Source organism: Sapajus apella, unplaced genomic scaffold (assembly GCF_009761245.1).
Source record: "Sapajus apella isolate SASKATOON/1434 unplaced genomic scaffold, GSC_monkey_1.0 scaffold2, whole genome shotgun sequence".
NCBI lineage: Eukaryota > Metazoa > Chordata > Mammalia > Primates > Cebidae > Sapajus > Sapajus apella.
Window position 1 is genome coordinate 55,171,270 of NW_022436942.1, and position 27,733 is coordinate 55,199,002.

The 27,733-nt window shown below is 39.7% G+C and overlaps 1 protein-coding gene across 3 annotated transcripts in view; it reads left to right on the forward strand.

Annotated features, from left to right (window-relative positions):
• Positions 1-27,733, forward strand: part of CFAP54 (cilia and flagella associated protein 54) — a 369,697-nt gene that overhangs the window by 140,529 nt on the left and 201,435 nt on the right. For all 3 annotated transcript variants that reach the window (XM_032298598.1, XM_032298601.1, XM_032298604.1), the window contains 4 exons: positions 8,605-8,828; positions 8,931-9,066; positions 12,623-12,725; positions 26,298-26,450. In XM_032298598.1, coding sequence (XP_032154489.1) covers positions 8,605-8,828; positions 8,931-9,066; positions 12,623-12,725; positions 26,298-26,450 — 616 coding nt within the window. The remainder of the gene's footprint in view (positions 1-8,604; positions 8,829-8,930; positions 9,067-12,622; positions 12,726-26,297; positions 26,451-27,733) is intronic.

The following is a 27,733-nucleotide window of genomic DNA, read 5'->3' on the forward strand; positions in this document are numbered from 1 at the left end:
TGAGAACAGTAAAGATAAAAAATTTGGTGAGTCTGTATTATTAGATAAGATATTATAATTCAAGGAGTATTATGAGAGATAAAAAGGGACATTTCATGTTAAGAAGAGGACTAATCAGGAAGATACATCAATCATAAATATGTATGCGCCTAAGAAAAATTCAAAATACATTCTGGACACCCACAGCTTGAAGAACTTCCTGGATGGTAAACACATGGATGTGTCAGGAGGGTGCCGTGCCCTGATTCCACAGGGAGAGGGCATGGAAGCTCTGTGAGCCTCTCAGACTTCACCTCATGTACCTCTTCATTATGCTGTTCCTGAGTTCTCTTTACAGTAAAACTGTAATTGTAAGTACAGTGCGCTCAGTGAGTTCTGTGAGTCATTCTTGTGAGTTACCACATTGAAGGGGTTATCGAAACCCCTGAATTTATAGCTGGTTGGTCAGAAGATTAGGTGACCTGAGACTTGTGGCTGGTATCTGAAGTAAGGGTAGTCTTATGGAGGCTGGAGCCCTTAGATCTGTGGAGTCTAATGCTAACTCTGGGTAGTTAATGTCAAAACTGTGGTACAGTAAATCCAGGTAGAATGGAGACAGAGCACAAGTGCACATGGTGTGTTCACCAAGAAGATGGGTCATATGCAGAAATGCCAAAGACTGAACTCTTGAAGAGTATGTTCTTTGACCATTACAGAACTAAATTACAAACTGAGTGCCGTAATATAGGAAGAAAAATCTCTAAATATCTGAAAATTAAATAATACAATTCCAAATACCCCATGAGTCAAAAAAGAAAACACAAGAGAAATTAAAGAATATTTGAAACTAATAACAACACATCAAAATGTATGGCATTCAAATGAAGCAGGGCATAGAGGGAAATTTATAGCTTTAAATGCTTAATAGGAAAAAAACATAACATCAATTAAGTGTTTATACATCGAAAAAGAAGAGCAAATTAAATCTAAACTAAATAGAAAGAAAGGAAATAATGAAAAGAAATAAAGGAAATGATAAGAGCATAAATCATTTAGATAAATACAAAGCAAAAACAAAATAAAGTCAACATTTGACCTTTTGAAGAGATAAATCTAGTATACTCAGAAATACTGATGAAGAACAAAAGTAAGAAAAGCACAAATTACTGATATTGGTGGTGGAGGAGGGACATAATGACAAATCCTATAGATATTAAAAAAGGAAATATCAATTTTTGTTAACAAATTTGATAACTTAGGTGAAATAGACATATTTATTGGAAAGCACAACTTAACAATATGACACAAGAAACAGAAAATATGAATTGCCCTAAGTATACTAATTAACTTATCTTCATAATCAGAAACCTTCACATAAAGAAAATTGCAGACCCACAATATTTCTCTGGGAAATTTGAGCAAACACACATGGAAGAAATAAATTTTATACCAATTATTTTTATTTGTGAAAATTTATAGGGTATATGAGAAAATTTGTTACATGTATGATCAAGCCAGCGTATTCAGGGTGTCAGTCACCCAAGTACGTACATTTTTGTGAAGTACAGTCATCCTGCTGTATCAAACATTGCATATATTACTTTTATCTTACCATTCCTTTAACTTGTCTTCATTCTCTCCTCTCCCCTCTAACTCCTACCCTTCCCAGTCTTTGTTATCTACCTTTCCATATATTCACATTTGTTATGTTATCTTCCATATCTTACATATCTGATATATGTTATCTTCAATATGTTCACATTTTTTAGCTGCCACATATAAGTGAGAGCATCCAATATTTGTCTGTTTGTGTCTGGCTTATTTCATTTAATTTTTTTTTTGAGATAGAGTCTTGCTCTGTTGCCAGGCAGTAGGCTGGGGTGCAGTGGCCCGATCTTGGCTCACTGCAACCTCCGCCTCCCAGGTTCAAGCAATTCTTCTGCCTCAACCTCCCAAGTAGCTGGGACTACAGGGGTGTGCCACCACGCCCAGCTAATTTTTGTATTTTAGTAGAGATGGGGTTTCACTGTGTTAGCCAGGATGGTCTCGATCTCTTGACCTTGTGATCTGCCTGCGTCAGCCTCCCAAAGTGCTGGGATTACAGGTGTGAGCCACGATGACTGGCTCCAATTTATTTTTTAGGAATAAGACCAGCTTACCCTAACAGATATCAACTGGAAAAGTATGAACTAATACCCTCATGAACATAGACTCAAAACTTTTAAATGAAATATCAGCCAATCAATTATAGCAATATATGCAACATGCAAATAATGATATAATATGTAAAAAATATACAAATATATGCAAATGATGATCAGGTAGGGTTTATCCCAGAAATGTAAGACTAACATTTGAAAATCAATCAGGCCAGATGTAGCAGCTCATGCCTTTAATCCCAGCACTTTGGGAGGCCAAGGCAGGTGGATCATCTTAGGTCAGGAGTTTGAGATCAGTCTGACCAACATTCTGAAATCCTGTCTCTACTAAAAATTCAAAATTAGCCAGGTGTGGTGGTGGATGCCTGTATTCCCAGCTACTTGGGAGGCTGAGGCAGAAGAATCACTTGAACCTAGTAGGCATATGTTGCAGTGAGCCGAGATCATGCTGTTGCACTCCAGCCTGGGCAACAAGAGCAAACCTCCATCTCAAAAAAAAAAAATCAGTCAATATAATTCACTATATTAACAGGTGATATGGTTTGGCTATGTCCCCACCCAAATCTCATTTTGAATTCCCAAGTGTTGTGGGAGGAACCTGGTGGGAGATAATTGAACCATGGGGCAGTCCTTTTGCATGCTGTTCTCATGATAGTGAATAAGTCTCATGAGATCTGGTGGTTCTATAAGGGGGAGTTTCCCTGAACAAGCACCCTCTCTTTGCCTATGGCCATCCATGTAAGATGTGACTTGCTCCTCCTTGCCTTCCACCATGATTGTGAGACTTCCCTAGCCATGCGGAATTGTGAGTCCATTAAACATCTTTCTTTTGTAAATTGCCCAGTCTTGGATATGTCTTTATCAGCAGCATGAAAACAGACTAATATAACAAGATAAAGGACAAAAAGTATATGGCCATTGACGTAGATGCATCAAAAGCATTTGCAGAATTTAGAGTCCATTTATGTTAAATCTCAGCAAACTAGGAATAGAAAATTTTTTTCAAACTAATAAAGAGTATCTACAGGTAACTTAATGCTTAATGGTGAAATGTTATGAGCTTCTCTGTAAGAATGGGAACAAAGCAAGGATGTTGGCTCGTAGCATTTTTATTCAACATCATGCCAGAAATCCTGGCCATTGCAATAAGGCAAGATAAAGAAACAGAAGGCATGCAGATTAGAAAGGAAGAAATACAACCGTTTTTATTTGTGGACAACATAATTTTTTACATAGAGAATTCTAGCTCTTCAGTACTCTGCAAAGCAATGATTAGAACTAAAAAAAAAAAAGTGGCAGTATATAAGGTTAATATACAAAAATAAATTGTATGTCTATGTACTGGCAGAAAATAATTAGAAAATGAAAACTTAAAACAATTTCATTTAAAATATTACCCAAAATATAAATATCTAGAAATATGTATAACAAAATTTACACAATATTTCTACATTGAAAACTGAGACACTACAAAAAACTAAAGAAGACTTAAATATATATATATATATATATATATAAATTACTCTATTAGTCCCAATTTGATTTGTTGATTCAGTAAACTCTTAGTGAAAATCCCAACAAGCATTCCTTGGGGTATAAATTGACAATTCATTTTAAAATTTATAAGAAAATGCAAAAAAAATGCTAATGGCCAAAAAAAAATTTTGTTTAAAGAACAAATTTGGAGGAGTCACTATATGATATCAAGGCTTACTAAAGCTACAGCAGTTAGGAGTGTATGATACTGACCTAAAGAGAGAAATATATCTATGGAACAAATAGAGAATCTGAAAATAGACCCATGCATATGGTTCTTTTTTCCACCAAAGGAGTCAAAGCAATTCAGAGTTTTCAAAAATAACTGTCAACTCTAGGGTCTAGATTGTTGCCTTTAAAACCCATTTATCACTAAAGGAAACAGGGCTTCTTTGGAAAAAAAATGCTTGACTACCTTCCCTCCTATATGAACTATATCTGAGGATGATGAAATAGTTGATGAAGGGGAATTTTTATTTACAAAAGCATCCAGGTAATAAATGAAAGGATGTTGGAATTAGAATATCAGGATTCTGTAATTCTTAATGAATGAATTGAAGGATCCAGAGTACCTTATGGAGTGTACGTGCCAAAAAACAAATCTAATTGGAATCAGAATATTTACATTTATCCAACAATTTGTAGAAAATACGGTGGACAGAAGAACATTTTAAATGAGATTACAGGAATATCCTCAGTAAAATTCTGACTATGGGGACTCTACAGGACAAATGATCTGATTTCTTTAACAAAAAATTAAATAATGAGAAGGTGAAATCTATAAATTAAAAAAGACAAGAGACATAATCAATTGCAGTGTTTGGACCTTATTTTAATCTCACTAACAGATACAGTTAAAAAAAATAAAGTTGTTAAGACAATAAGGGAAATATAAACACTCTTCAGTGTAATTATTCAATAATGATTTAGAGGAACTTCTGCTAATTTCTTTTTTTTAGATAGGATTATAGTATTGTTATGTTTTTGTAAAACTAATTTTTATTTTTTTAGAGTTACATACTAAAGTATTTATAGATTAATTAATGTAATTTTGGGGATATAATTCAAAATAGTAGGGCAAGTGGATATGTCCTAAGAGTTTATTGAAGCTGGCGGTGGCCACATGGACTTCATTATATTATTTTTCCTACTTTTTTAAGTGTTGGAAATTTTCTTTAATAAAAACGTTTTTAAAAAAATCATGCATGGTCCTGTAGAGTTCCCATAGCCTGAATTTTATTGAAGATATTCCCATGATTTCATTTAAAATGTTCTTCTGTCCACTGTATTTAAAAAAAAATATATATATATATATATATATATATATATTATTGCACTTTAGGTTCTGGGGTGCATGTGCAGAACATGCAGAACTGTTGCATAGGTACATACATGGCAATGTGATTTGCTGTCTCCATCCCCCTGTCATCTATATCTGGCATTTCTCCCCATGCTATCCCTCCCAACCTCCCTACCCCATGCTGTCCCTCCCCTGCTCCCCCACAAGCAGACCCCAGTATGTGATACTCCCCTCCCTGTGTCCATGTGTTCTGATTGTTCAACACCTGCCTATCAGTGAGAACATGCACTGTTTGATTTTCTGTTCTTGTGTCAGTTTGCTGAGAATGATGGTTTCCAGATTCATTCATGTCCCTACAAAGGACACGAACTTATCGTTTTTTATGGCTGCATAGTATTCCATGTGTATATGTGCCACATTTTCCCTGTCCAGTCTATCATCGATGGGTATTTGGGTTGATTCCAGGTCTTTGCTGTTGTAAACAGTGCTGCAATGAACATACGTGTGCATGTTTCTTTATAATAGAATGATTTATAATCCTTTGGATATACAGCCAGTAATGGGATTGCTGGGTCAAATGGAATTTCTATCTCTAGGTCCTTAAGGAATTGCCACACTGTCTTCCACAATGGTTGAACTAATTTACACTCCCACCAACAGTGCAAAAGTGTTCCTATTTCTCCATGTCCTCTCCAGCATCTGTTGTCTCCAGATTTTTTAATGATCACCATTCTAACTGGCATGAGATGGTATCTCAATGTGGTTTTGATTTGCATTTCTCTAATGACCAGTGATGATGAGCATTTTTTCATATGTTTGTTTGCCTCATATATGTCTTCTTTTGAAAAGTGTCTGTTCATGTCCTTCGCCCACTTTTGAATGGGTTTGTTCGTTTTTTTCTTGCAAATCTGTTTTAGTTCTTTGTAGATTCTGGATATTAGCCCTTTGTCAGATGGGTAGTTTGCAAAAATTTTTTCCCATTCTGTTGGTTGCCGGTTCACTCTACTGATTGTTTCTTTTGCAGTACAGAAGTTCTGGAGTTTAATTAGATCCCATTTGTCTATTTTGGCTTTTGTTGCTAATGTTTTTGGTATTTTAGTCATGAAGTCTTTGCCTATGCCTATGTCCTGAATGGTTTTGCCTAGGTTTTCTTCTAGGGTTTTTATGGTGTTAGGTCTATGTTTAAGTCTTTAATCCATCTGGAGTTAATTTTAGTGTAAGGTGTCAGGAAGGGGTCCAGTTTCTGCTTTCTGCACATGGCTAGCCAGTTTTCCCAGCACCATTTATTAAATAGGGAATCCTTTCCCCATTGCTTGTTTTTGTCAGGTTTGTCAAAGATCAGATGGTTTTAGATGTGTGGCATTACCTCTGAGGCCTCTGTTCTGTTCCATTGGTGTATATCTCTGTTTTGGTACCAGTACCATGCTGTTTTGATTACTGTAGCCTTGTAGTATAGTTTGAAGTCAGGTAGCATGATGCCTCCAGCTTTGTTCTTTCTGCTTAGGATTGTCTTGGCTATGCAGGCTTGTCCACTGTGTTTTTTACAAATTGTTGGATAAATGCAAGTATTTGATCTGATTCTAGTTAGATTTATGTTTTTTGGCAAAATCTACAAAACTTAAAAAAGAGTCTGGCCTTGACTATGCCAGAAACCTCTATCTCTGTATGCTATTTTGAGCTCCCAATGTCAGTCTTGTTTATTTCTCAGTGTTGTTTATTTCTCAATGTTGCCAAATTTAGGAGATCAATAGATTATTTTCTTTTCCCCCCTCTTTTGGATTGGGATCAACTGAGAGATGGGTGATGAACAAGACAAGTGAGATAAAATATCAGCTTCGTTTTTTTTTGAGATGGAGTGTCCCTCTTGTTGCCGAGGCTGGAGTGCAGTGGCATGATCTTGGCTCACTGCAACCTCCCGCCTCCTGGGTTTGAATGATTCTCCTCTCAGCTTCCCTAGAAGCTGGGATTATAGGTATGTGCCCCCACCCCCAGCTAATTTTGTGCTTTTAGTAGAGACAGCATTTGTCCATGTTGGTCAGGCTGGTCTCAAACTCCCGACCTCAGGTGATCCACCTGTCTTGGCCTCCGTAAGAGCTGAGATTACAGGCGTGAGCCACTGCGCCTGGCCGTCAGCTTCGTTGTTGATAAACACTATATTGGAAGATGTAATAACTACGGAGAACTTCCCTTTCTTTCATTCCAGAAATAAGGCATAGGCATGACTAACAGATAGCAGATCTGTGCTCCTAGAAGACTTACTCTAGAATCAGTGAATTACGGGGATTGAACTTATAACATAAATAAAATGTCAACTACTTTTTAAAAGTATGTGCCATGTGCATGGCACTGTGCTAAGGAAGCAAATTCACATAAGTCTCTGGTGCTACGCCTACTATTCACACCTACACAGCCTGACTTCAGGTATGCTTACTGCATTTCATAGCCAGATGGCTTCTGAAGTCTATTCTAACTTCAAGGACTACAGCTCTTGTTACAGGGAATGTTTATCCTCTACTTGTGTTAATACTTCCCACCCCTGTATATACGTTACTTTAATGGTATTACTGGGATGGGAAGGCTAGACTTGAGTTACCCAACTGTTTTGGGCTATGATTTGAGCCTTAGATGGATCTAAGAGGCTTTGTTTTGCCTTAAGAATTAAATGTGTCAGGAACTCATAGGAAGTGAATACTATCGACATAGTGACTTTTTTTTTTTTTTTTTTTTTTTTAAATTGAGACGGAGTCTCTCTCTGCTGCCCAGGCCGTAGTGTAGTGGCATGATTTTGGCTCACTGCAACCTCTGCCTCCTGTGTTCAAGTGATTCTCCTGCCTCAGCCTCCCGAGTAGCTGGGACTACAGGCATGTGCCACCATGGCCAGCTAATTTTTTATATTTTTAGTAGAGACGAGATTTCATCATGTTAGCCAGGGTGGTTTTGATACTCTGACCTTGTGATCTCCCCACCTTGGCCTCCCAAAGTACTGGGATTACAGGCATGAGCCACTGTGCCTAGCCTGCTACATAGTAACTCTTTAGTGCCTCCTCTTTGCTTTCCTCCTCCATAGGTATGATATTTGCATCTAGGAATGGACATATTATTGTATAAATTAACGAATATAACGAATATAAATTAATGTATTAGGGAACTTCATTATGTGTTTGTTTATAGTAAAGTCTGTTTTTTCTAAAAATCATACCTTATTGATTTCATATCCTTACTTAAATGGATAGTGACTGTGTATCAAGAAATGTAGAACATAGTCTGTGCGTCCAACATGGTAAATATTAGCCATATGTGGCTATTTAAATTTAAACTTGAATTAATTAAAATGAAATGAAAGTAATTCAGTTGTACTAATCACATTTCAAAAGCTTGGTAGCTGCAGGTGTCCAGTGGCTATAGGGAATGATAATGAACAGCACAAATATATAGCATATTTCTATCACCACAGCAAGTTTTATTGAATAATACTGCATCAAATTATCATAATTGACTTGCATAAGGAAAATATATTTTTCTTTTCAGTTCAGTTCTTTTCCATGTTACATTTTTATCACATTCAGTTTTCAGACAAAATATGGAGTAAACTCTGAAATGACACATTTTTTTTCACTGTGCTACTTGCAGCCCATTGAAGACAAAGGAGAATTCAGTGTTCCAAGTTGTTATGGGAATATTAAAAATGATAACGGTGGTTCTAGTCTTACATTTGAGCATCCTTTAGATGATGTAAATGTGGTTGATTTGAAATGGATCCACAACTTTGTGTTAAAATCCCTGGAAGTTTTATATCAAGTGGAAAAATGGGAAACACTAGTATCACTTGCCATTCAGTTCAATACAGTTTCACAGTAAGTAGTGCTGTAAGGACAATTAAAAGTAACAGACTTCATTGAAAAAAAAAGTCTTTTAACTGATGTTTTCTTTTTAATGTGTTCTTTACCCCTGTCTAGTGAGCGGTATACAGAACAAGTGACACCACTTCTGGTGTATGCACAGCGCCAGCTTCTGCTGAGAATACACAAGTTCAAGGGCCCAGATATTACCCAACAACCTTGTGCAAGGTATGAGGCTGAATATGGAGAGAAGGTAAGTTTAAGTTCTGTTATTCATGATGTTGTGATTTCTAATTAGTCCACATATAAAATACAAAGATTTAGAAATGAGATAAGTATTACTATTTCTGCTTTAGTATTAGTATCTCTACTTACTGGCATTTATCATTCAAATCAACAAACATTATTGAGAGCCTGCGATCAAGGCAAACAGGAACTAAGTCCTTGTCCTCAAGAAGCTCATATCAGGTCAAAGCGAACTTAGCCATGAAGCACAATGGGGATGGTGTCTAGAGCCCATGATTTTTTTTTTTTTTGTAGACTGAGTCTCGCCATGTTACCCAGGCTGGAGTGCAGTGGCATAATCTCGGCTCACTGCAACCTCTACCTCTTCCTTAGTGCGTTGATTCAGTCTGTGGCTCTAAGTACATGTCTGCGATGATGGCTTTTGAAATTACATCTCCACTCTAGATCTTTTTTCTAAATTTTGTGTTGGTATATCTAACTGCTTATATCAGCCAGGGTTCAACCAGAGGAGCAAAACCAGTAAGACAGGTCTATTTTATCTATGGAGGGGAAAAAATAAACACAGTGTCTTTCACTATTCCCTTACAACATGATTCTGATACCAGATGTCTGGGGATTTCACCTCACCCCTAAGCAAGAAATCAGTTCTGTAGTGGACGCCAGCTGGGTGTCTTTCTGTTTTTGAGATGGAGTTTCTCTCTTGTTGTCCAGGCTGGAGTGCAATGGCATGGACTCAGCTCATTGCAACCTCCGCCTCCTGGGTTCCTGGGTGTCTTTTAATTCAGTTTCTACACAGTCTATCTGGAGATAGCATCAGATCTGGGTTTTTTTTTTTTTTTTAATGGTGGTTTCATTATGGAAGCATAATTGATTAAATCATTGGCCATTGGTGATCAGCTTAACCTTCTGCCCCTCTCTCCTTTGCAGAGGTTGGGGAGTAGGGCTGAAAGTTCTTATCCTGCCATGGTCTTTCTGGTGAGCAGCCCCCATCCTGAAGCTACCTAGGGGCTGTCATTCAAATTATTCACATACAAAAAGACACCACTTTGGAGATTCCAAGGATTTTAGGAGTTGTATGTCAAGATACAAAGACAAGACCAAATGTATATTTTACAATATCACATCTGTCTAGCCAGCTACCTAGCTGGCTATCCATCAACAGATTTACTACAAGAATTTGGCTTATATGATTGTGGGGGCCAGCTAAGCAAGCTTCAGATCCATAGGGCAGACAGTCAAGGTCATGAACAGGAAGGAACCTCACGTGGACAGAGGCTATTACTCATAGGCAGTCAGTGAAGGAAGATCCAGCCAGGTAGAGGATAGCTGTAGAAGCAGCTGCTGCTGGTGTTTGAAGTCCTGGATGCTGCAGGCAGGTCAGAATCATCTGCTTAGGTCAGGTCCCCTACGGGTAATCTCCCTTGTTTAAAGTCAGTTTAATTAGTATCTGCAAAATCCCTTCACAGTAGCACCTAGTTTGATTGAATAACTGGGATGAAGTGTGTGTATGCTAGAAAATGGATGCTTCCCTCTCTTTCCTCCTCATAGTTTAGCCCTAACCAAGCTGATCCATTAAGAAACCACCACACTGCCCAATGAACATCATTTCTTAGTTGAGGAATACACTTCTTAAATTTAACACATATCAAACAAACCTGTTCTGCTAAGTCTTCAGTCAGTGACAAGCCTTTCCTGGCTACCGGACACCTTGGAGACATCCCTGCCTGCTCTCTTGCTCTCACACCCCGCTTCCAACTGGCTACCAAGTGCTCAACATGCAATCCAAATTGGAAGACTGCTCACCAGCTCCAACGTTCGCTCTTTAATATGCTGTATAATATACCTCACTATTTGTTTATTATCCAAGCCCTTGTTGTATTTGCTTGGGCTAATGCAGTGACCTCTTAATCATCCTGCACCCCACTTTCAGCCTATATTCTTTTTGTCGTTGTTTTGAGATGGAGTCTCGCTCTGTCACCCAGGCTGGCGTACAGTGGAGTGATCTCACCTCGCTGCAACCTCTGCCTCCCAGGTTGAAGCGACTGTCATGCCTCTGCCTTGTGAGTACTTGAGGTTACAGTATAGGTGCGAGCCACCACAACTGGCTGATTTTTGTATTTTTAGTAGAGATGGGATTTCAGTGTTGGCCAGGTTGGTCTTGAACTCCTGACCTCAGACGATCCTCCTGCCTTGGCTTCCCAAAGTGCTGGGATTACAGGTGTGAGCCACCACACACAGGCTATAATCTTTTCTCAATGCAGCAGATACAGTGACCCTTAAAACCTAAATCAGGTTCTGTCATACCTCTATTTAAAACCCTATGGTGGCTTCCCACCATATTAGGAGTAAAGGGAACATCTTTATCATGGCCTTAATATAACTTATCCTACGTAACGTATCCCCCAATCTCTCTAGTAACCCCTATCCTATGACTCCCCTGCGGGTTTTAACTGCACTGTTCTGTAAGGTGTTTCTGCCTTAGGGTCTTTGCATTTGCCGTTGCTCCTGCTGGGAGTGCTCCTCCCCAAACATCCATATTGAATCCCTCACCTTTCCCAATCTTTGCTAAATATTACATTCTCTGTTAGGCCTTTCCTCTCTACCTTTTTACAGCTCTGTGCCTTTTGCTCTATGTCTCTCTAGAGTATTTGCAATTCTTTAATATACTGTATAATGTGCCTCACTATTTGTTCATTATCTCTCTTCTCCCACTAAGATGTTTCACAAGAATAGGAGTTTTTGTTTATTTTGTTCTCTGCTTCATCATCCCTTCTTCTTATAACAGTGTTTGGCACAAAATAGGTGTTCAGTAAAGATCCGTTTAATGAAGCCGGCAAAATAGGAAAGACTAGATCAAGTGGGACCTTATGAGGTTGTGGGAAGGAGTTTGTATTTTATTAGGCTGCATTTATATCTCATTATAAAAGTACCCACAAGGGACAATAAAGAAGAAGCATCTACATCAGACTGGGGTTCCAGGAGGGCTGTATTTGAGTGGTAGGTTAGTTCAAGGGATACGAGTGAAGAAATGGAGAGAAGAGGGTCTTGAGCCCTTTAAAATAAATGTTTTCTTTTAAAAGCTTTTATATTTTCAGATATTTTATTATCTTAGGACTCATGTATCTGTTAGAAATAAATTATCAAAATACTATAGAGGAAGTTAGTTCTGAAAAACTTCACCAGGGAAATTAAAATGGAGTTAATTATAAGTAGGGTGGAAAAATCTGCCATTGGGAAAGCAGATTATATTTTAACTTATATAATGGAAGATATAGTTAGACCAGAGAATTTGTAGAATATTAGTAAATCATATTCTAATTGCTCTACATAGTTTACCTAACGTTCTTCCAGCTGTGCTCTGCAAAAGAAATATGAAAAATTATGGAGCTGCTTTTTTTCATGAAAGTTCTCATGATTAGACACTATTCTGCCAGCTTTTCTTTGTAGCATTGTTAGAGATCTCTTTATTTTGATAAATGAAAAATGAGAGAAACATTACAAGTAAGCCAAATTTTTAACTATAAATACCTGACTAATATTTGTTTTCATCTTTCTTTTTAAAGATAACCTGCCGAAATTTTGTTGGGAAGCAACTTAAGATTAATTCTTCAACCATTGAAGAAACAAGCAACTGCGCAGACTTACTAAAAATGCTTATCTATTCAGGTCAGACCAATCTTACCTTGAAGGTTTATTTTCTCTAAATCAAGGTTTGCCATTGTGTTCTGCAAGTCAAACCTTCCATAATTAGGATGTTTGTAAAAATTTCTTTTGCAGGTTTAGTTGACTGAAAATAATGCATTTGATTTTTGCCATCTTATGTTGCTGTAAATGTTACCTAAGGGGAATTAAAACACATTTATTTTTATTTTAAACGTTTAAGTTCAGGTGTCCATGTGCAGGTTTGTTACAGAGGTAAACTTGTGTCATGGGGGCTCATTGTACAGATGATTTCATTGCCGAGCTATTAAGCCTAGTACGCTTTAGTTATTTTTCCTGATCCTCTCCATTCCCTTTACCCTCTAATAGGCCCTATTGTGTGTTGTTCCCCTCTGTGTGTCCATGTTTTCTTATTATTTAGCTCCTACTTATAAATGAGGACATGTGGTATTTTGTTTCCTGTTCCTGCATTTGTTTCCTCCAGCTCCATCCATGTTCCTGTAAAGGACACGATCTCATTCTCTTTTATGGCTGCATAGTATTCCATGGTGTTTATGTCTCACATTTTCTTTATCCAGTCTATTATTGATGGGCATTAAGATTCATTCCACATCTTTGCACATTGCTCTACAGCTTGTCTAACACTCTTCCAGATGTGCTCTATAAAAGTGTGCATGTGTCTTTATAATAGTTAACAATTTATATTATTTTGGAGATACACACACAGACACCCACCCACCCACCCACCCAGTAATGGGATTGCTAGGTGAAATGGTATTTCTGTCTTTAGGTCTTTGCAGAATTGCGTCACTGTTTTCCACAATGGTTGAACTAGTTTACACTCCCACTAACAGTGTATAAGTGTTCCTTTTTCTCCATAACCTTGCCAGCATCTGTTATTTTTTGATTTTTTACTAACAGCCGGTCTGATTGGTGTGAGATGGTATCTCATTGTTGTTTGACTTGCATTTCTCCAGTGATCAGTGATATGGAGCTTTTTTCCTATGATTGTTGGCCACATGTATGTTCTTTTTTGAGAAGTGTCTGCTTATGTCTTTTACCCACTTTTTAATGGGGTTGTTTTTTTTCTCATAAATTTGTTTAAGTTCCTTATAGATGCTGGATATTAGACCTTTGTTGGATGCATAGTTTGAAAACATTGTCTCCCATCTGTATATCTGTTTACTCTGTTAATAGTTTCTTTCACTGTGCAGAAGCTATTTAGTTTAATTAGACCCCATTTGTCAATTTTTGCTTTTGTTGCAATTGCTTTTGACATCTTCATTCTGAAATCTTTGCCTGTGCCTATGTCCTGATATTGCCTAGGTTGTCTTCCAGGGTTTCTATAGTTTTGGGTTTTGAAATTAAGTCTTTAATGCATCTTAAGTTAATTTATGTAGATGGTGTAAGGAATGGGTTTAGTTTCAATCTTCTGCATGTGGCTACCCAGTTAAACCAAAACCATTTTTTTAATAGGGAATTTTTTTCCTATTGCTTGTTTTGTCAGGTTTGTTGAAGATTAGGTAGTGTAGATGTGTGGTCTTATTTCTCAGCTCTCTATTCTGTTCTACTGGTCAATGTGTCTCTTTCATATCAGCACCATGCTGTTTTGATTACTGTAGCCCTGTAGTTTAGTTTGAAGTCAGGTAGTGTGATGTCTCCAGCTTTGTTCTTATTGCTTAGGATTGCCTTGGCTATTCAGGCTCTTTTTTGGTTCTATATGAATTTTAAAATAGTTTTTCTTGTTCTGTGAAGAATCTCAATGGTACTTTAATAGGAATAACAGTGAATCTATAAATTTCTTTGAGCAGTATGACTGTTTTAATGATATAGATTCTTACTATCCATTGGATGGAATGTTTTTCCATTTGTGCCATCTCTGATTTCTTTGAGCAGTGGTTTGTAGTTCTTTTAGAGATCTTTTATCTCCCTATTTAGCTGTATTCCTAAATATTTTATTCTTTTTGTAAAATGCTTTTTTAAAAAGTTGAATCTATAAGTTAGATAAGAGAAATAAAAGGAAAAGGGAAATCAATTGGGAAAAAAGAAAGATGGAAAAAGGTTGTTTTGCACATTTTTTTTCTTGTTTTTATCTTACTTATGAATGCTTTTGCTATTTGGCCTTTTGCAATTTTCTTTATTCTGTTTCAACTCCCATATTAATTCCATTTCCCTAATTAATATAGATTATTCTATTGGTTTTGCTATGTTTAAGTTGTAGAGCTTTTAACTAGAGCACAGGAGAAGATTTGGGAATGTCATGACTTCTTTGCTTTTAGCTGATAAGCCCTGGATTAGTCTGTTTTCATGCTGCTTATAAAGATATACCTGAGACTGGATAATTTATGAAGAAAAAGAGGTTTAATGAACTCACAGTTCCAGATGGCTGGGGAGGCCTCACAATCACAGCAGAAGGCAAAGGAGGAGCAAAGTCACATCTTAACCTAGCGGCAAGCTGGAGAGCATGTGCAGTGGAGCTGTCCTTTGTGAAAACATCAGATCTCACCTGACTTATTTACTATCACAAGAACAATGTAGGAAAACTCACCCCCATGATTCAATTACCTCCCACTGGGTCCTTCCTGCAACGTGTGGGGATTATGGAAGCTACAATTCAAGATGAGATTTGGGTGGGGACATAGCCTCTGACCTCTCCCAAATCTATGTCCTCACATTTCAAAACCAATCATGCCTTCCCAACAGTCTCCCAAAGTCTTAATCATTTCAGCCTTAACTCAAAAGTCCACAGTCCAAAGTCTCATCTGAGACAAGGCGAGTCCCTTCAGCCTATGAGCCTCTAAAATCAAAAGCAAGTTAGTTATTTCCTAGATACAATGGGGGTACAAGCATTGGATAAATACACCTATTCCAAATGGGAGAAATTAGCCAAAATAAGCAAATCTAAAATCCAATAGGGCAGTCATTAAACCTTAAAGTTCCAAAATGATCACCTTTGACTCCATGCCTTACGTCCAGGTCATGCTGATGCCAAGAGGTGGGCTCCCATAGTTTTGTGGGTTTGCAGGGTAGGGCCCCCACTTCTGGGTGCTTTCACAGGCTGGCGTTGAGTTTCTGCGACTTTTCTGGGTGCACAGTGCAAGCTGTCAGTGGATCTATCATTTTGAGGTCTGGAGGATAGTGGCTTTCTACTTACAGCTCCACTAGGCAGTGCCCCAGTGGGGACTCTGTGTGAGGTCTCCAGCCCCACATTTCCCTTCTGACTGCCCTAGCAGAGGCTCTCCATGAGGGCCCCACCTCTGCGGCAAACTTCTGCCTAGATATTTAGGTGTTTCTGTACATCCTCTGACATCTAGGTGGAGCTTCCCAAATCTGAATTTTTGACTTCTGTGCACATGCAGACTCAACACCATGTGGAAACTGCCAAAGCTTGGGGCTTGCATCCTCTGAAGCCATGGTCTGAGCTGTGCCTTAACCCCTTTTAGCTGTGGCTGGAGAGGCTGGGATGCAGGGCATCAAGTCCCTGGTCTGCACATAGCAGTGGGGCCCTTGACCTGGCCCAGGAAATCATTTTTCCCTCGTAGGCCTCTGGGCCTGTGATGGGAGGGGCTGCTGCAAAGGTCTTTGACATGATGTAGAGACATTTTCCCCATTGTCTTGGTGATTAACATTTAGCTCCTTGTTACTTATGCAAATTTCTGCAGTCTGCTTGAATTTCTCTTCAGAAAATGGGTTTTTCTTTTGTACTGCATTGTCAGGCTGCAAATATTCCCAACTTTTGTGCTCTGTTACCTCTTGAATGCTTTGCTGCTTAGAAATTTCTTCTGCCTGATATAGCTAAACTATATCAAGCCCTTTTGGAATGTTTTCGGCCATGCAACTTGTAGGAATGACGCAAGAGAATGAGATGAAAATGGAAATAATGTCTTCTCTAAATTGCACTTTTCATGTGTCTCTGTTTCTGGTATCAAAAAGCCACGTAAGTCTTCCCTTTGAAGTGTTAGAATTCTTTCACTTATTTATCTATTCATTTTATGTGTGTGTATGTGTATAAATGTAAGCATTCATTCATTTATTTATGGAGGCAGTCAGCTAGTCATTCAGTCATTCAGCAAACATTTACTGAGTATCTACTATGTGTGAAGTGCTGTACTAGGTTCTGAGAATATAAAGATGAATGAGACTAAAGATTTGTTGCCCAGGAGTTTATGGTCCATTAAAGGAGATGAATAAAAACCCAGAAATTATAGTATAGAGTGATAAGATATGTAATGTTATTACTACTGCTGCTGCCGTATGTTAACAGCAAGCATCTGCATTTGTGAGACTGCAAGAAATCCAGTGGGGCTAACTTCAAAGGAAATGGCAAAAGCTGAGGTTAGAAAGGTTGGCAGGAATAAACAGCCTTAGAGGGCAGGATAGAGACCTAGGTTTATCTGGAGAACTGAGGGGAGCTGGTTAAAAGGATTTAAAGAAAGAAAGTGAAATGATCATATTGACATTCTTTTCACTTGATCTTAGCCCAAAGGCCAAGAAGTGATATATTTGCCTGTTTTTGAAAACCTTTGGCAGCTGTGTGGGAAACAGATTGAAAAGAGACCAAATGGAAGTAGAAGAGTGGCCACTGCTGACCTGTGTCTTAAAGTACAGGTGATGAAAACCTGGACTTGGGTGGTAAGAACAGAGGAAGGAACAGATGTGAAGGAGAGACAGAGGATGTCCCCAGGACTGTGGTCTGCACTGGCTGGAGGTGGGGTATGGGTGAGGGAGGGAGGAGTTCAATTCGCCTTGGTTTCTGGCTTGGGTAGCCAGATGGATGACGATGTCTTCACCCAGACAGGAGAACCAAAGAGGGGGGCAGGTTAGAGGAAAAGGTCACTTTGGAATGACTTGCTTGGATGTAGTTCATCTAAACTTGGATGACAATGAGTACAGCCATGCAGTGTATGGTTGGATATACTAATGGGGCACTCAGGAGAGAGCCAGGTTGGAGATCTGTATTTTAGTTATCAATATATTGGTGGTGGTTGAAGTCAGGGGTTTGGATGAGGTCATCCAGGGAAAGTTATGTAGAGCATAAACTTGAGGATGGCCTCCTGGATAGCACGAATGTTTAGGAAGCTGTGTCAGTCAAAATAGGCTACAGCTATACAGCAGTAACAAACAATCCCAAGTGTCATTGCTTTAACACAAGGGGAAATCTGTTTCCTGTGCATGCTTTTGTGTTCAGTGAGGTTGAATCCTGGGCTGCTCATCATGATGGAATCCTCATATTGGTGCAGACTTCCATGATTGTTTCCAAGTTAGAGAACAGAATTTTAATGTGACCTTTTAGGCGTGTATACTGATAGACATGTGGTGAACCCCTGCAGAGGCATGGGTTATGGGCACAGCCTTTGCCAGACCATATGTACATATACTGTATGCTTTATGCTAAGGGCTTTACATGGATTATCATATTTAATTATTATAACAACCCCAATAAAAGAATTATAATTATGCATTGCACATTAGGGACTCTTAAGAATGCTTTGTGAATATTAGCTTACAGTCACCTAACGAGGTAGGTTTGTTATTGTCTCAATTTTTCAGGCAGGAAAAAGGTGTTGTAAATTTTGCTCTAGCTCTTAAAGCTGTGACTTGAAAGTGACACAGGTCATGTCTGTTGACATTTCCCTGGCCATAGTCACATGGCCACACCTAACTTCAGAAGGAGTAGACAAGTATGTTCCTATGCTGTACTCAGGATAAAGAGGTACAGAATGTGTTGTAAAGGTCCTAATGACTGTCATGGGAAGAAAAAAGAGGAAGAGCAGGATTTGAAAGAGATTGGGACGAGGCCTAAGAGCTGGGAAATATAACAGGTGAGAGTGATATAAACAAAGCCAAGGCGAGAGAGAGTTTTAAGGAAAAGGAAACAGTCAACTATCAGAGAGAGAGAGAGAGAGATCACATAAGACGAAGACAGACTGTTGTGTTTGGCAGTATAGGTGGTCATTGTCACCAGCCTTTTTGCTATGATATCGCCAACATAGGGCCTTGTTCTAGCTGTTTTCTCTTCCCGAAATGCTTTTTCTTAATTTAGATGTCTGACTAATGAGCCCATCATCTCCTTTAAGTTGTTATGTACCTCTCATCTTTTCAAGGATGCTTAACCTGAGCAGGTAAGCCTGCTGAAAATAAATCAGTTTTTATTTATTTGTTTGTTTGTTTTTTGAGATGAGGTCTTGCTTTGTCACCCAGGCTGGAGTGTAGAGGTGTGATCCTGGCCCACTGAAACCTTTGCCTCCCGGGTTCAAGCGATTTTCCTGCCTCATCCTCCTAAGTAGCTAGGATTACAGGCACGCGCCACCATATCCAGCTAATTTTTTGTATTTTAGTAGTGATGGGGATTCACCATGTTGGCCAGGCTGCTCTTGAACTCCTAACCTCAAGCAATCTACGCGCCTGGGTGTCCCAAAGTGCTGGGATTACAGGCGTGAGCCACTGCACCCGTCCTGAGCATTCAGTTTGAAACTGCACCCTGCCTGCTTTCTCCCAATTGCCTTTACTCTGTCATATATTTTCTTTTTTTCTGAAGCACTTCTCACCATCTATCATACAGTATAATTTAGGTTTTTTTTTTTTTTTTTTGTATTGATAACTAATCTGTTCCTCCTGATATAAGCTTTATGAGGGCAGGGGTTATTGTTTTGTTCACAGATATAACCCACATGTCTTCATCAGTGCCTGATATATAGTAGGAATTTATTATCTCTTTGCTGAATGAATGACTTTGTGACCTTAGAAATGATGGGGAGGGAGTATTTTGAATGGTGGGTGCAGCAGTGGTAAGCTGTACCTGCAGAAAGTCTTCAAGAAGCTCATAATCTGGCTGGGCGCAGTGGCTGACATCTGTAATCCCAGCACTTTGGGAGGCCGAAGCAGGTGGATCACCTGAGGTCAGGAGTTTGAGACCAGCCGGGCCAACATGGCGAAACCCTGTCTCTACTAAAAATACAAAAATTGGCTGGGCGTGGTGGCATGTGCCTATAATCCCAGCTACTCGGGAAGCTGAGGCAGGAGAACTGACTGAACCCAGGAGGTGGAGGTTGCAGTGAGCCGAGATCATGCCACTGCACTCCAGCCTGGGCAATAAGAGTGAAACTCTGTCTAGAAAGGAAAGGAGAAGAGAGGAGAGGGGAGAGGAGAGGAGGGGAGGAAAGGGAAAGGAGGAAAGAAGAAGGAAAGAAAGAGAAAGAAGGAGAGAGAGACAGAAGTAGAAAGTAAGTCATGGAACAGAGAATGCTTTTCAGGAAGCTTAGCACCAGCAGGAACCAGCAGGAAATGTAGAGCTGGAGGCAGGGGAGGGGTGGGGACGGTGGTTCAGGGGTGCTTTGTTTTGTTTATATGTCTTTTTAATAGAAGAAAAAAAGCATATTTACATATTAAATAGAAAAAGCCAGTAAAGAGGGAGAGCTTGATAGGAGAGAAAAATATTCAATAGAGCAAGGACCTTGAGGAGACAAAAGGCAGAGAGATAGTGGGATACAGGGGGATGATGCTTAGACAGGAGGGTGAGACATCTTCTCTGCTAGGGCAGAAAGAAGGAAAGTAGAGAATAAACCCAAGGAGGGAAGTGTGTAGGTGGTAAAGGTAAAGATGGAAAGCATTCTCATTGGGTACTGGAGATTTTTCTCAATGAAGCAAGGGGCTGAGAGCATAGCTGATGTTGATCGGGTTGGAGATTTCAGGAGTGAAAGAGTGGGCTGGCCACTAAGGGCATCGGAGAAGGAAGGGATAAGAGCTGTAGGGTAATTTAGAGGGTCCAGCTGAGTGAGGCTGGTGACCATGAATTTGTAGGCGTTACTGCCAATGATAAATCAGATTACCCCTCATGGTCAGAAACAATGGAAAGACCACCTTCTTTTGGTCCATCATGTGTGTCAAGTTTTATTCAGGGTGTAAATCTTCCTGGGTATGTTCTTTTCTTGATCTTGTCTGTGAAACCTGGGGAGTTCCCCTACTTTGGGATCCACAACTCAAAATGTGATTTGTGGTATTCCTTCCATCTTAAAAAGAATTGCTACAAATATAAGAAAATATGTCAAAAATGGTTGTTATCAAAATGATGACTAGCATCAAAAGGATAGGAAAAACGTCTAGTAAAATTCTAGACCTGTGCACCTGTAGGTTTTTACTGATGATAGATGCAACATATCGGAAAAGCACTTGGCTTGCCTCCTGTTAAAGCTACATTTGGAAAGGGGAAGAGGGTGGTGGTGGGACAGGAGGGAAGGGAGGTGCAGGCAGGCTACAGTAATCCTTTGGGTTGATTCTCCATGGTGGTGGGAACACAGACAGTTTGAGCAAGGATTAGAACGGGAATATTTGAATAGATAACATTTTCAAAATACTGTAATGGCAGTAATAATTTATTGGGCTGGAACTATATTTAGCTTCTTTAATTTTTACAGTCAAAGGAGGTAGATACTATTATGCTCATATTGCAGATGAGAAAATTAAACGTTACTAGTAGTAGCGGGCCTGAGATTCAAACCCTGCTTTCAACCCATGAGTGCTCCACTGTGCTGCCAGGCCTGTTCTCCATTGCTCCCTTTCAGAATGGAATTGCCTCTAAACCTACAGCATTCAAGAAGAAATTTGCTATATTTCAGCGGTCATTGAAGACAGACACTTTATTCTGACTTACTGTGATAGTGTGGTAATTTTTAGATGATCCTGTATAACTAATTACAGGTTTTACATGGAATTGTTATCATTAAAAACTTGGCATCCAACTTATAGCTCTTTCTAAGATTTTAGGACCTCTGTTATTGGGAACAGTTTTACATTTTTTTTTGGTCTGTGCTCTTGGGTTTATTTGGCAAAGTTGTAGAATGCTGAACTTTTTCAGTGTACTGAACTCGGACCATCAATATATTTATAGCATGTTGGGTCTAACGTATGTCGTCACCCTGATATGTTTGCAATTCTTTTAAAAGACAGAGCACTCATGATGGTTTTCACACCAGATCGCTGCTTTAGACCATCATAGATTTTCTTTTGGCATAATAGCATTGAGTGGTGATGCTCGATACATTTAATTCTTCAGAATAGATGTTGCAATGCTCCACTGCCTAGGAACATTTGGTGTACTCATTATTTAACAGCATCCTATTCTCCCTTCAACTATTTAATAATGCATGTGTAATTTCGTATAGTCTCTGTAGGATTTGGAGAAGTGAGAATACTTCATTTTATAGATATTCTTGTATGGGTGAGTAACTTGCCTGCTTGTTAAGCTCCATAGGGGAGATAACTCTATGGATATGCCTTTTACTGAAGCTGTTTTTGCATTCTGCCTGGGATCTCTCTCTTGAGTTTTGACCTTACTAGTGTTTAAGTTGTCTGGTAGAGTTATTCAGTCTTCAGGTGTGTTGGAATTTTCAACCCTTTGGCAGGTGTGTTTTATTAGTGCCCTTGGGCATTTGGATTGATGTGGCCACGTGTGTAGGAAGCAGGTTACATTTCAGATCGCTTGCTGGGATCCTCCCATCTCTCAGGAGTCATTGGCATTTCAGCTTTCATTTCTACATTGGTACAATGAAAGACACAATGTTTTTCATTAATTTTTTTTTCTCCTTCTCCTTCTTTTCTTTCTTATCTGTTTCAAACTGTTGAGGCTATTAGTGCCTTTGGAATAGCTTCTTAAATTATCCATGGAAGTTTTCAGAGAGGAACCCCCTTGAGGCAGAGCTGTCAAGATAAGGGCTCTGAAGCTAATGCTACCTCCTCATTGCTTTGCATCATTTATCTCATGCAGACAGCCACGTCACCAGCAGCAGAACCCTAATTAGACAACCAGGAAAAAGATATGCAGGGCTTGAACAAAGGGGAGAAAAAGAAAGTAAAATAGAGTTTAGGAAGAACACTAAGGAATTATTTATCAGCCAGATAAAAAAGCAGTGGGGTGATTTTATTCAGACTGTTCTTATTATAAATAAAAAGTTTCAGATTTTATTGTAGAGTGTAAGCTTGGTGAGAGCAGAGACTGTGTCTGTTTTTCTCACGTGTGTCTCCTTCGGTGCCTGGCACAGTGCCTAGTACTTGTGAGTGTTCAATTTATATTTTAAAAATACATGACTAGCAGTCGTGATGTGAGCCTTCATCTGCTGAATGCTTATTCCGTGACAGGCTCTGCACTAGACATGCTGCACCTCCTCACACAGGTTAAAATCGTCAACCCGATTTTGGTGAGAGGGATGCTCTGGGAATAAATAGGACAGGAACAAGCCTGAGAAAAGTTAATGAGGGAAGAAAACTGGAGTCCTTGTGAACCCAGCAAGCAGGCAGTTATCATCCCAGTTTTAACAAATGTTTAAAACTATGGCCTAGAGAAAGTAAGTATCTCATATATTTTATGTGGGGGCTTCCAGTTTTCCTCCTTTCATTTGCTCACTGTTATGGGCTGAATATTTGTGGTTCCCCCCACAAGACCCCTGCCAAATTCATATATTAAAATCTTAACCCCTAATGTGATGATCTTAGGAGTTGGAGCCTTTGTAGCATAAGTTAGGTCATGAGGGTGGAACCCTATGAGTGGCATTGATGTATTTATTTTAATTAATTAATTAATTAATAAGATGGAGTTTCACTCCATCGCACAGGCTGGAGTTCAGTGGCACAACCTCGGCTCACTGCAACCTCCACCTCTGGGGTTCAAGTGATTCTTCTGCCTTAGCCTCCTGAGTAGCTGGGACTACAGGCACCTGCCACCACACCTAGCTAATTTTTGTATTTTCAGTAAAGATAGGGTTTCGCCTCATCTCCTGACCTGAGGTGATCCATTCGCCTTGGCCTCCCAAAGTGCTGGGATTACAGGTGTGAGTCACTGCGTCTGGCCTGGTGTCTTCATAAAAGTGACCCCAGGTTGCTCTGTAGCCTGCTTCTGTCATGGGAGGGAGGACCAATGAGAAGGTAACCATCTGCCAGCCAGGGAGAGGGCCCTCACCAGAACGTTACCATGCTGGTCCCCTGATCTCAGACTTCTAGCCCTGAATATCTATGCGAAGTAAATTTCTTTTCTTTTTTTTGAGACAAGGTCTCATTCTGTCACCCAGGCTGGTGTGCAGTAGCATGATCATAGCTCACTGTGGCATTGAACTCCTGGGCTCAGGTGGTCCTCCCACTACAGCCTCCCAAGTAGCTAGGACTACAGGCACATGCTCCTGCACTAAGCTAATTTTTATTTTATTTTTTTGTAGAGACGGTCTTGCTTTGTTGTGCAGGCTGGTCTTGAACTCCTGGCTTCAAGGGATCCTCCCTGCCTTGTCCTCCCTAAATCCTGGGATTACAGGCATGAGCCAGAGCGCCTGATGAGAAATCAATTTCTGTTGTTTATAATCCACCCAGTCTATAGTAATTTTGCATAGCAGTTTCAACTGACTAAGGTACTTGATTTACTGCTTTTCCTGATCTCACTCTTTAAGGAGAAAAAGCAAAAGCCAAGCTCATGAATTTTTGCAAGAAAAATAAAGAAACAGAGCAGAATCCTACAATCTTCAAGGTGTTGTGGATAAGGGTGGGGGCATGTGGAATAGAGGCCTACGGGCCTAGGGACCATGCAGGACTGGGCACGGCTTAGCAGAGAGGGCCACTGAGGAGGGAGATGGTGGGGACAGGGCGGAGCAGACACCAGAGTGAAACTGATAAGAAGGAGAGCTTCCAGGGGGTTCACAAGAGCTACTTTGGCTTAAGTATTTGATCCTTTTAAATGTGTGATAGAGAATTGTGTCAAGACTGAATTTGTAGGGGGAACAATGACTTCTGTCAATGCGCCATGTCCCTGGTTTGACTGAAGCCTCTGGGATTTCAGGACATTAGGGTATATTGAAAGATGTTGTCTCTGTGGCCACAGAAAGTAATCCCGTGTTACTTATTCCATCAGGATCTCCCTGCTTCTGGGTTTCTTCCCATATTAACTTTCTTCAGGCTTATTCCTGTCCTATTCCCAAGGCATCTGTGTGCCCAAATCTGGGTCAGTGGTCAGTGTCTGTTACCCAAGATTTGCTGTCCTTTGGTGAATCATCTGGGGAAGGCACTGGGCTTGAAGACTGGTTCTTCCGCTCACCTCTTTTTAAGGGCTTCAAATAAGTTCCTACCCTTCAACTTCCCTTTTCCTTCTTTGTAAAGTGTTGGTGATAGCTACTCCTGACCATTTTTAAGGTGCTGTGAGGATCAACTGAGATTAACCTTTAGAAGTGATTAACTTCTATACTATTTCTTTTTTGTATTTTTAATTAATTAATTTTTTTCTGAGATGGAGTCTCACTCACTCTGTCGCCCAGGCTGGAGTGCAGTGAAATGATCAGTTCACTGCAACCTCCACCTCCCAGGTTCAAGTGATTCCCCTGCCTCAGCCTCCTGAGTTGCTGGGATTACAGGCATGCGCCATCATGCCTAAATAATTTTTCTATTTTTAGTAGAGACAGGGTTTCGCTGTGTTGGCCAGGCTGATCTCAAACTCCTCACCTCAAGTGATCCACCCACCTCAGCCTCCCAAAGTGCTGGGATTACAGGCATGAGCGCCTCGCCCAGCCTAGCTATTCCTGTTCTTATTCTAACTATCTAAAACTCCTTGCCTCTTTCTTCCTAAGCAAGCTTTCCCTATCTTCGAAGGCACACCTGGCCTATCTTCTCTTCCACAAGGTCTTCCTTACTCACCTTTTCCTGCTTACACTGATCTGTCTTCCATCTTTCCCTTATTTTGGCGTGTGATCAAGTACTCCCTGCAAATGTGACTTGATTACTTCAGTGTTGGAGTGTCCCATCCCTTCAGCTAGATAGTGAATTTCTTGAGGGCAAAGATCATGCCTTTTGACCTCTTCCAACATGCCCTGTAAGTTGCTATACTATTAAAACCTCAGATATTACAGGACAGCTTCCATTTGTTCAACTTGTTGAAGAAATACATTCTTTTGTTATTCACTCCTGCAAACTGTGATTCCTCTCTCTTGGGTCTGCTTCATGATGTATGCAGCAGTTCTGAAGTCCCAGGCCCTCACTCACTCTTCAGAGACCTCGAAGCAGTTCTCTCCCAGTATCTCCCCTTTCTGGGGACATTTCAGGATGGTTGGTTAGTTCTGTATCCACTCATGGGTCCCCCTCTTCCTTTCCTTTGCACCCTCCAGTATTAGGAAACTGTTTTTTCCTTCCCTTCAGAGTGCAGTTGCCCATTTCCAGGTTTCTTTGTTTCTTCCTTTCGTCTCGTTCCCAAGACACCTTTACTTTGAAGAGGCTGCTGAAAAGGAGTAGATTATTTCATTTTTTATGATCAGCAAAAGAAAAAGAAGGAGGCTTCATGGGGAAAATTGGCAAGATCTAACGTTATTTGCATTTCAGAAGACTCAAAAGTTTTCCAAGCTTTTTTTTTTTTTTTTTTTTTTTTTAAAGGATCTTCAAACATACCAAAAGAAAAAAATTGATTCGATTGTTGAAACACCTGCTGCAGATCTGGGGGCTTTGAATTGAGCGGCTTTAGGTTGGGACCAAGAAATGCTCTGAATTAGAAACTTGCTGGCTCTTACCTTGGCTTGGCGAGCATTTCATCCCCAATGTTCCTCTTTTCTTTCCTTTCAGAATACAGCCGAGCCAAAGCGCTTGTCTGCGTGCCCGTGGACGTGACAGACACCTTGAGGTGTTTTAGAGAGACACTGGAAAAATCCAAATACCATAACAGATCAATGCGACACAGCAGAAAGTTGCTTTCATTATTTCTTGCACAGACACAAGGTAAAATGCTTGTTCTGTATCTCTGAATCTTTCTTTATGTGGGATGACCACCCTGCAGATGTCCGTCTTCTGCCCTCTCGTTCTTCCCTCCCCACCTACGTGCAATGCTCCCTGGTGCCTTTCACTTTCTTCTTGTCTAGTGGATCTAATCTCTATCTTACACTTTAGCCAATGCACTTTCTCACTCACCCACTTTATGCTTTCTGTGAAACCAGCAAACTCTTTTGAGTACAGCAGTTGTGACAATATTCAGTAATTTTTTGATGCTGTACATTTATGTTCTTATTACAGTTTTCTTTGAAGATGTGGTGCTACGGCCTTGTTTTACTTCATAAGTAGATGGATTGAATCATACTGAGTTAACTAGAACCTTTTACCAAAACACTGCTTTATTGGTGGCAAAGAAATGGATACATTTTAAAACAAGCATCACCAAGATTTCTTATTAATGCTATAGATTTTGATCTTAGGTTATTTTAGCTTAAAACAACAAGATGTTCACTGTTGTTGGTTGTGTTGCATTTGTTTTCTCTCTTAACACCTATCTGCTTGTGAACTCAAGCAAAGCTGGGCTTTGAGTGATTAAATGGTAACCTCAGAGAAGAGTACATTCAAATTCAGGCTGGAAAAATCCTGAACTCTCTATACTTAAGTTATTTAAAATGTTTTAAAATCCTATTTTATATTTATGATTCTCGCTATTCAAATTGATCAGAATAATGAGGATAAATACATGTAAAGTAGTATAAAGTTATTAAAAATTGATTTATACTTAAGATGCTAATTTTCACTGAAATGATCTTTTAGAAATTTGACCAATTTTTTTTTTTACAACCGCAGGCAGAGTTTTATTTATTTACGTATTTGTTGTTGTTGCCCACCCCCCACACTTTCTATGATATCTATCCATAGTTTTTGGTTATATTGTCTGCAGACTCACATTATGTTAAATTAGCTCTCCATATCTTGTTTGGCTTCTTCTAATTGCTCCATACATTAGCAATAGGTAAGGCTGGCTGTGCATGGTGGCTCACACCTGTAATCCCAGCACTTTGGGAGGCCAAGGAGGGTGGATCATTTGAGGTCAGGAGTTCAAGACCAGCCTAGCCAATATGGTGAAACCCTGTCTCTACTAAAAATACAAAAATTAGCTGGGTGTGGTGGCACACACCTGTAATTCCAGCTACTCAGGAGACTGAGGCATGAGAATCACTTGAACCTGGGAGGCGGAGGTTACGGGGAACCAGATTGTGCCACTACACTCCAGCCTGGCGACAAAGCGA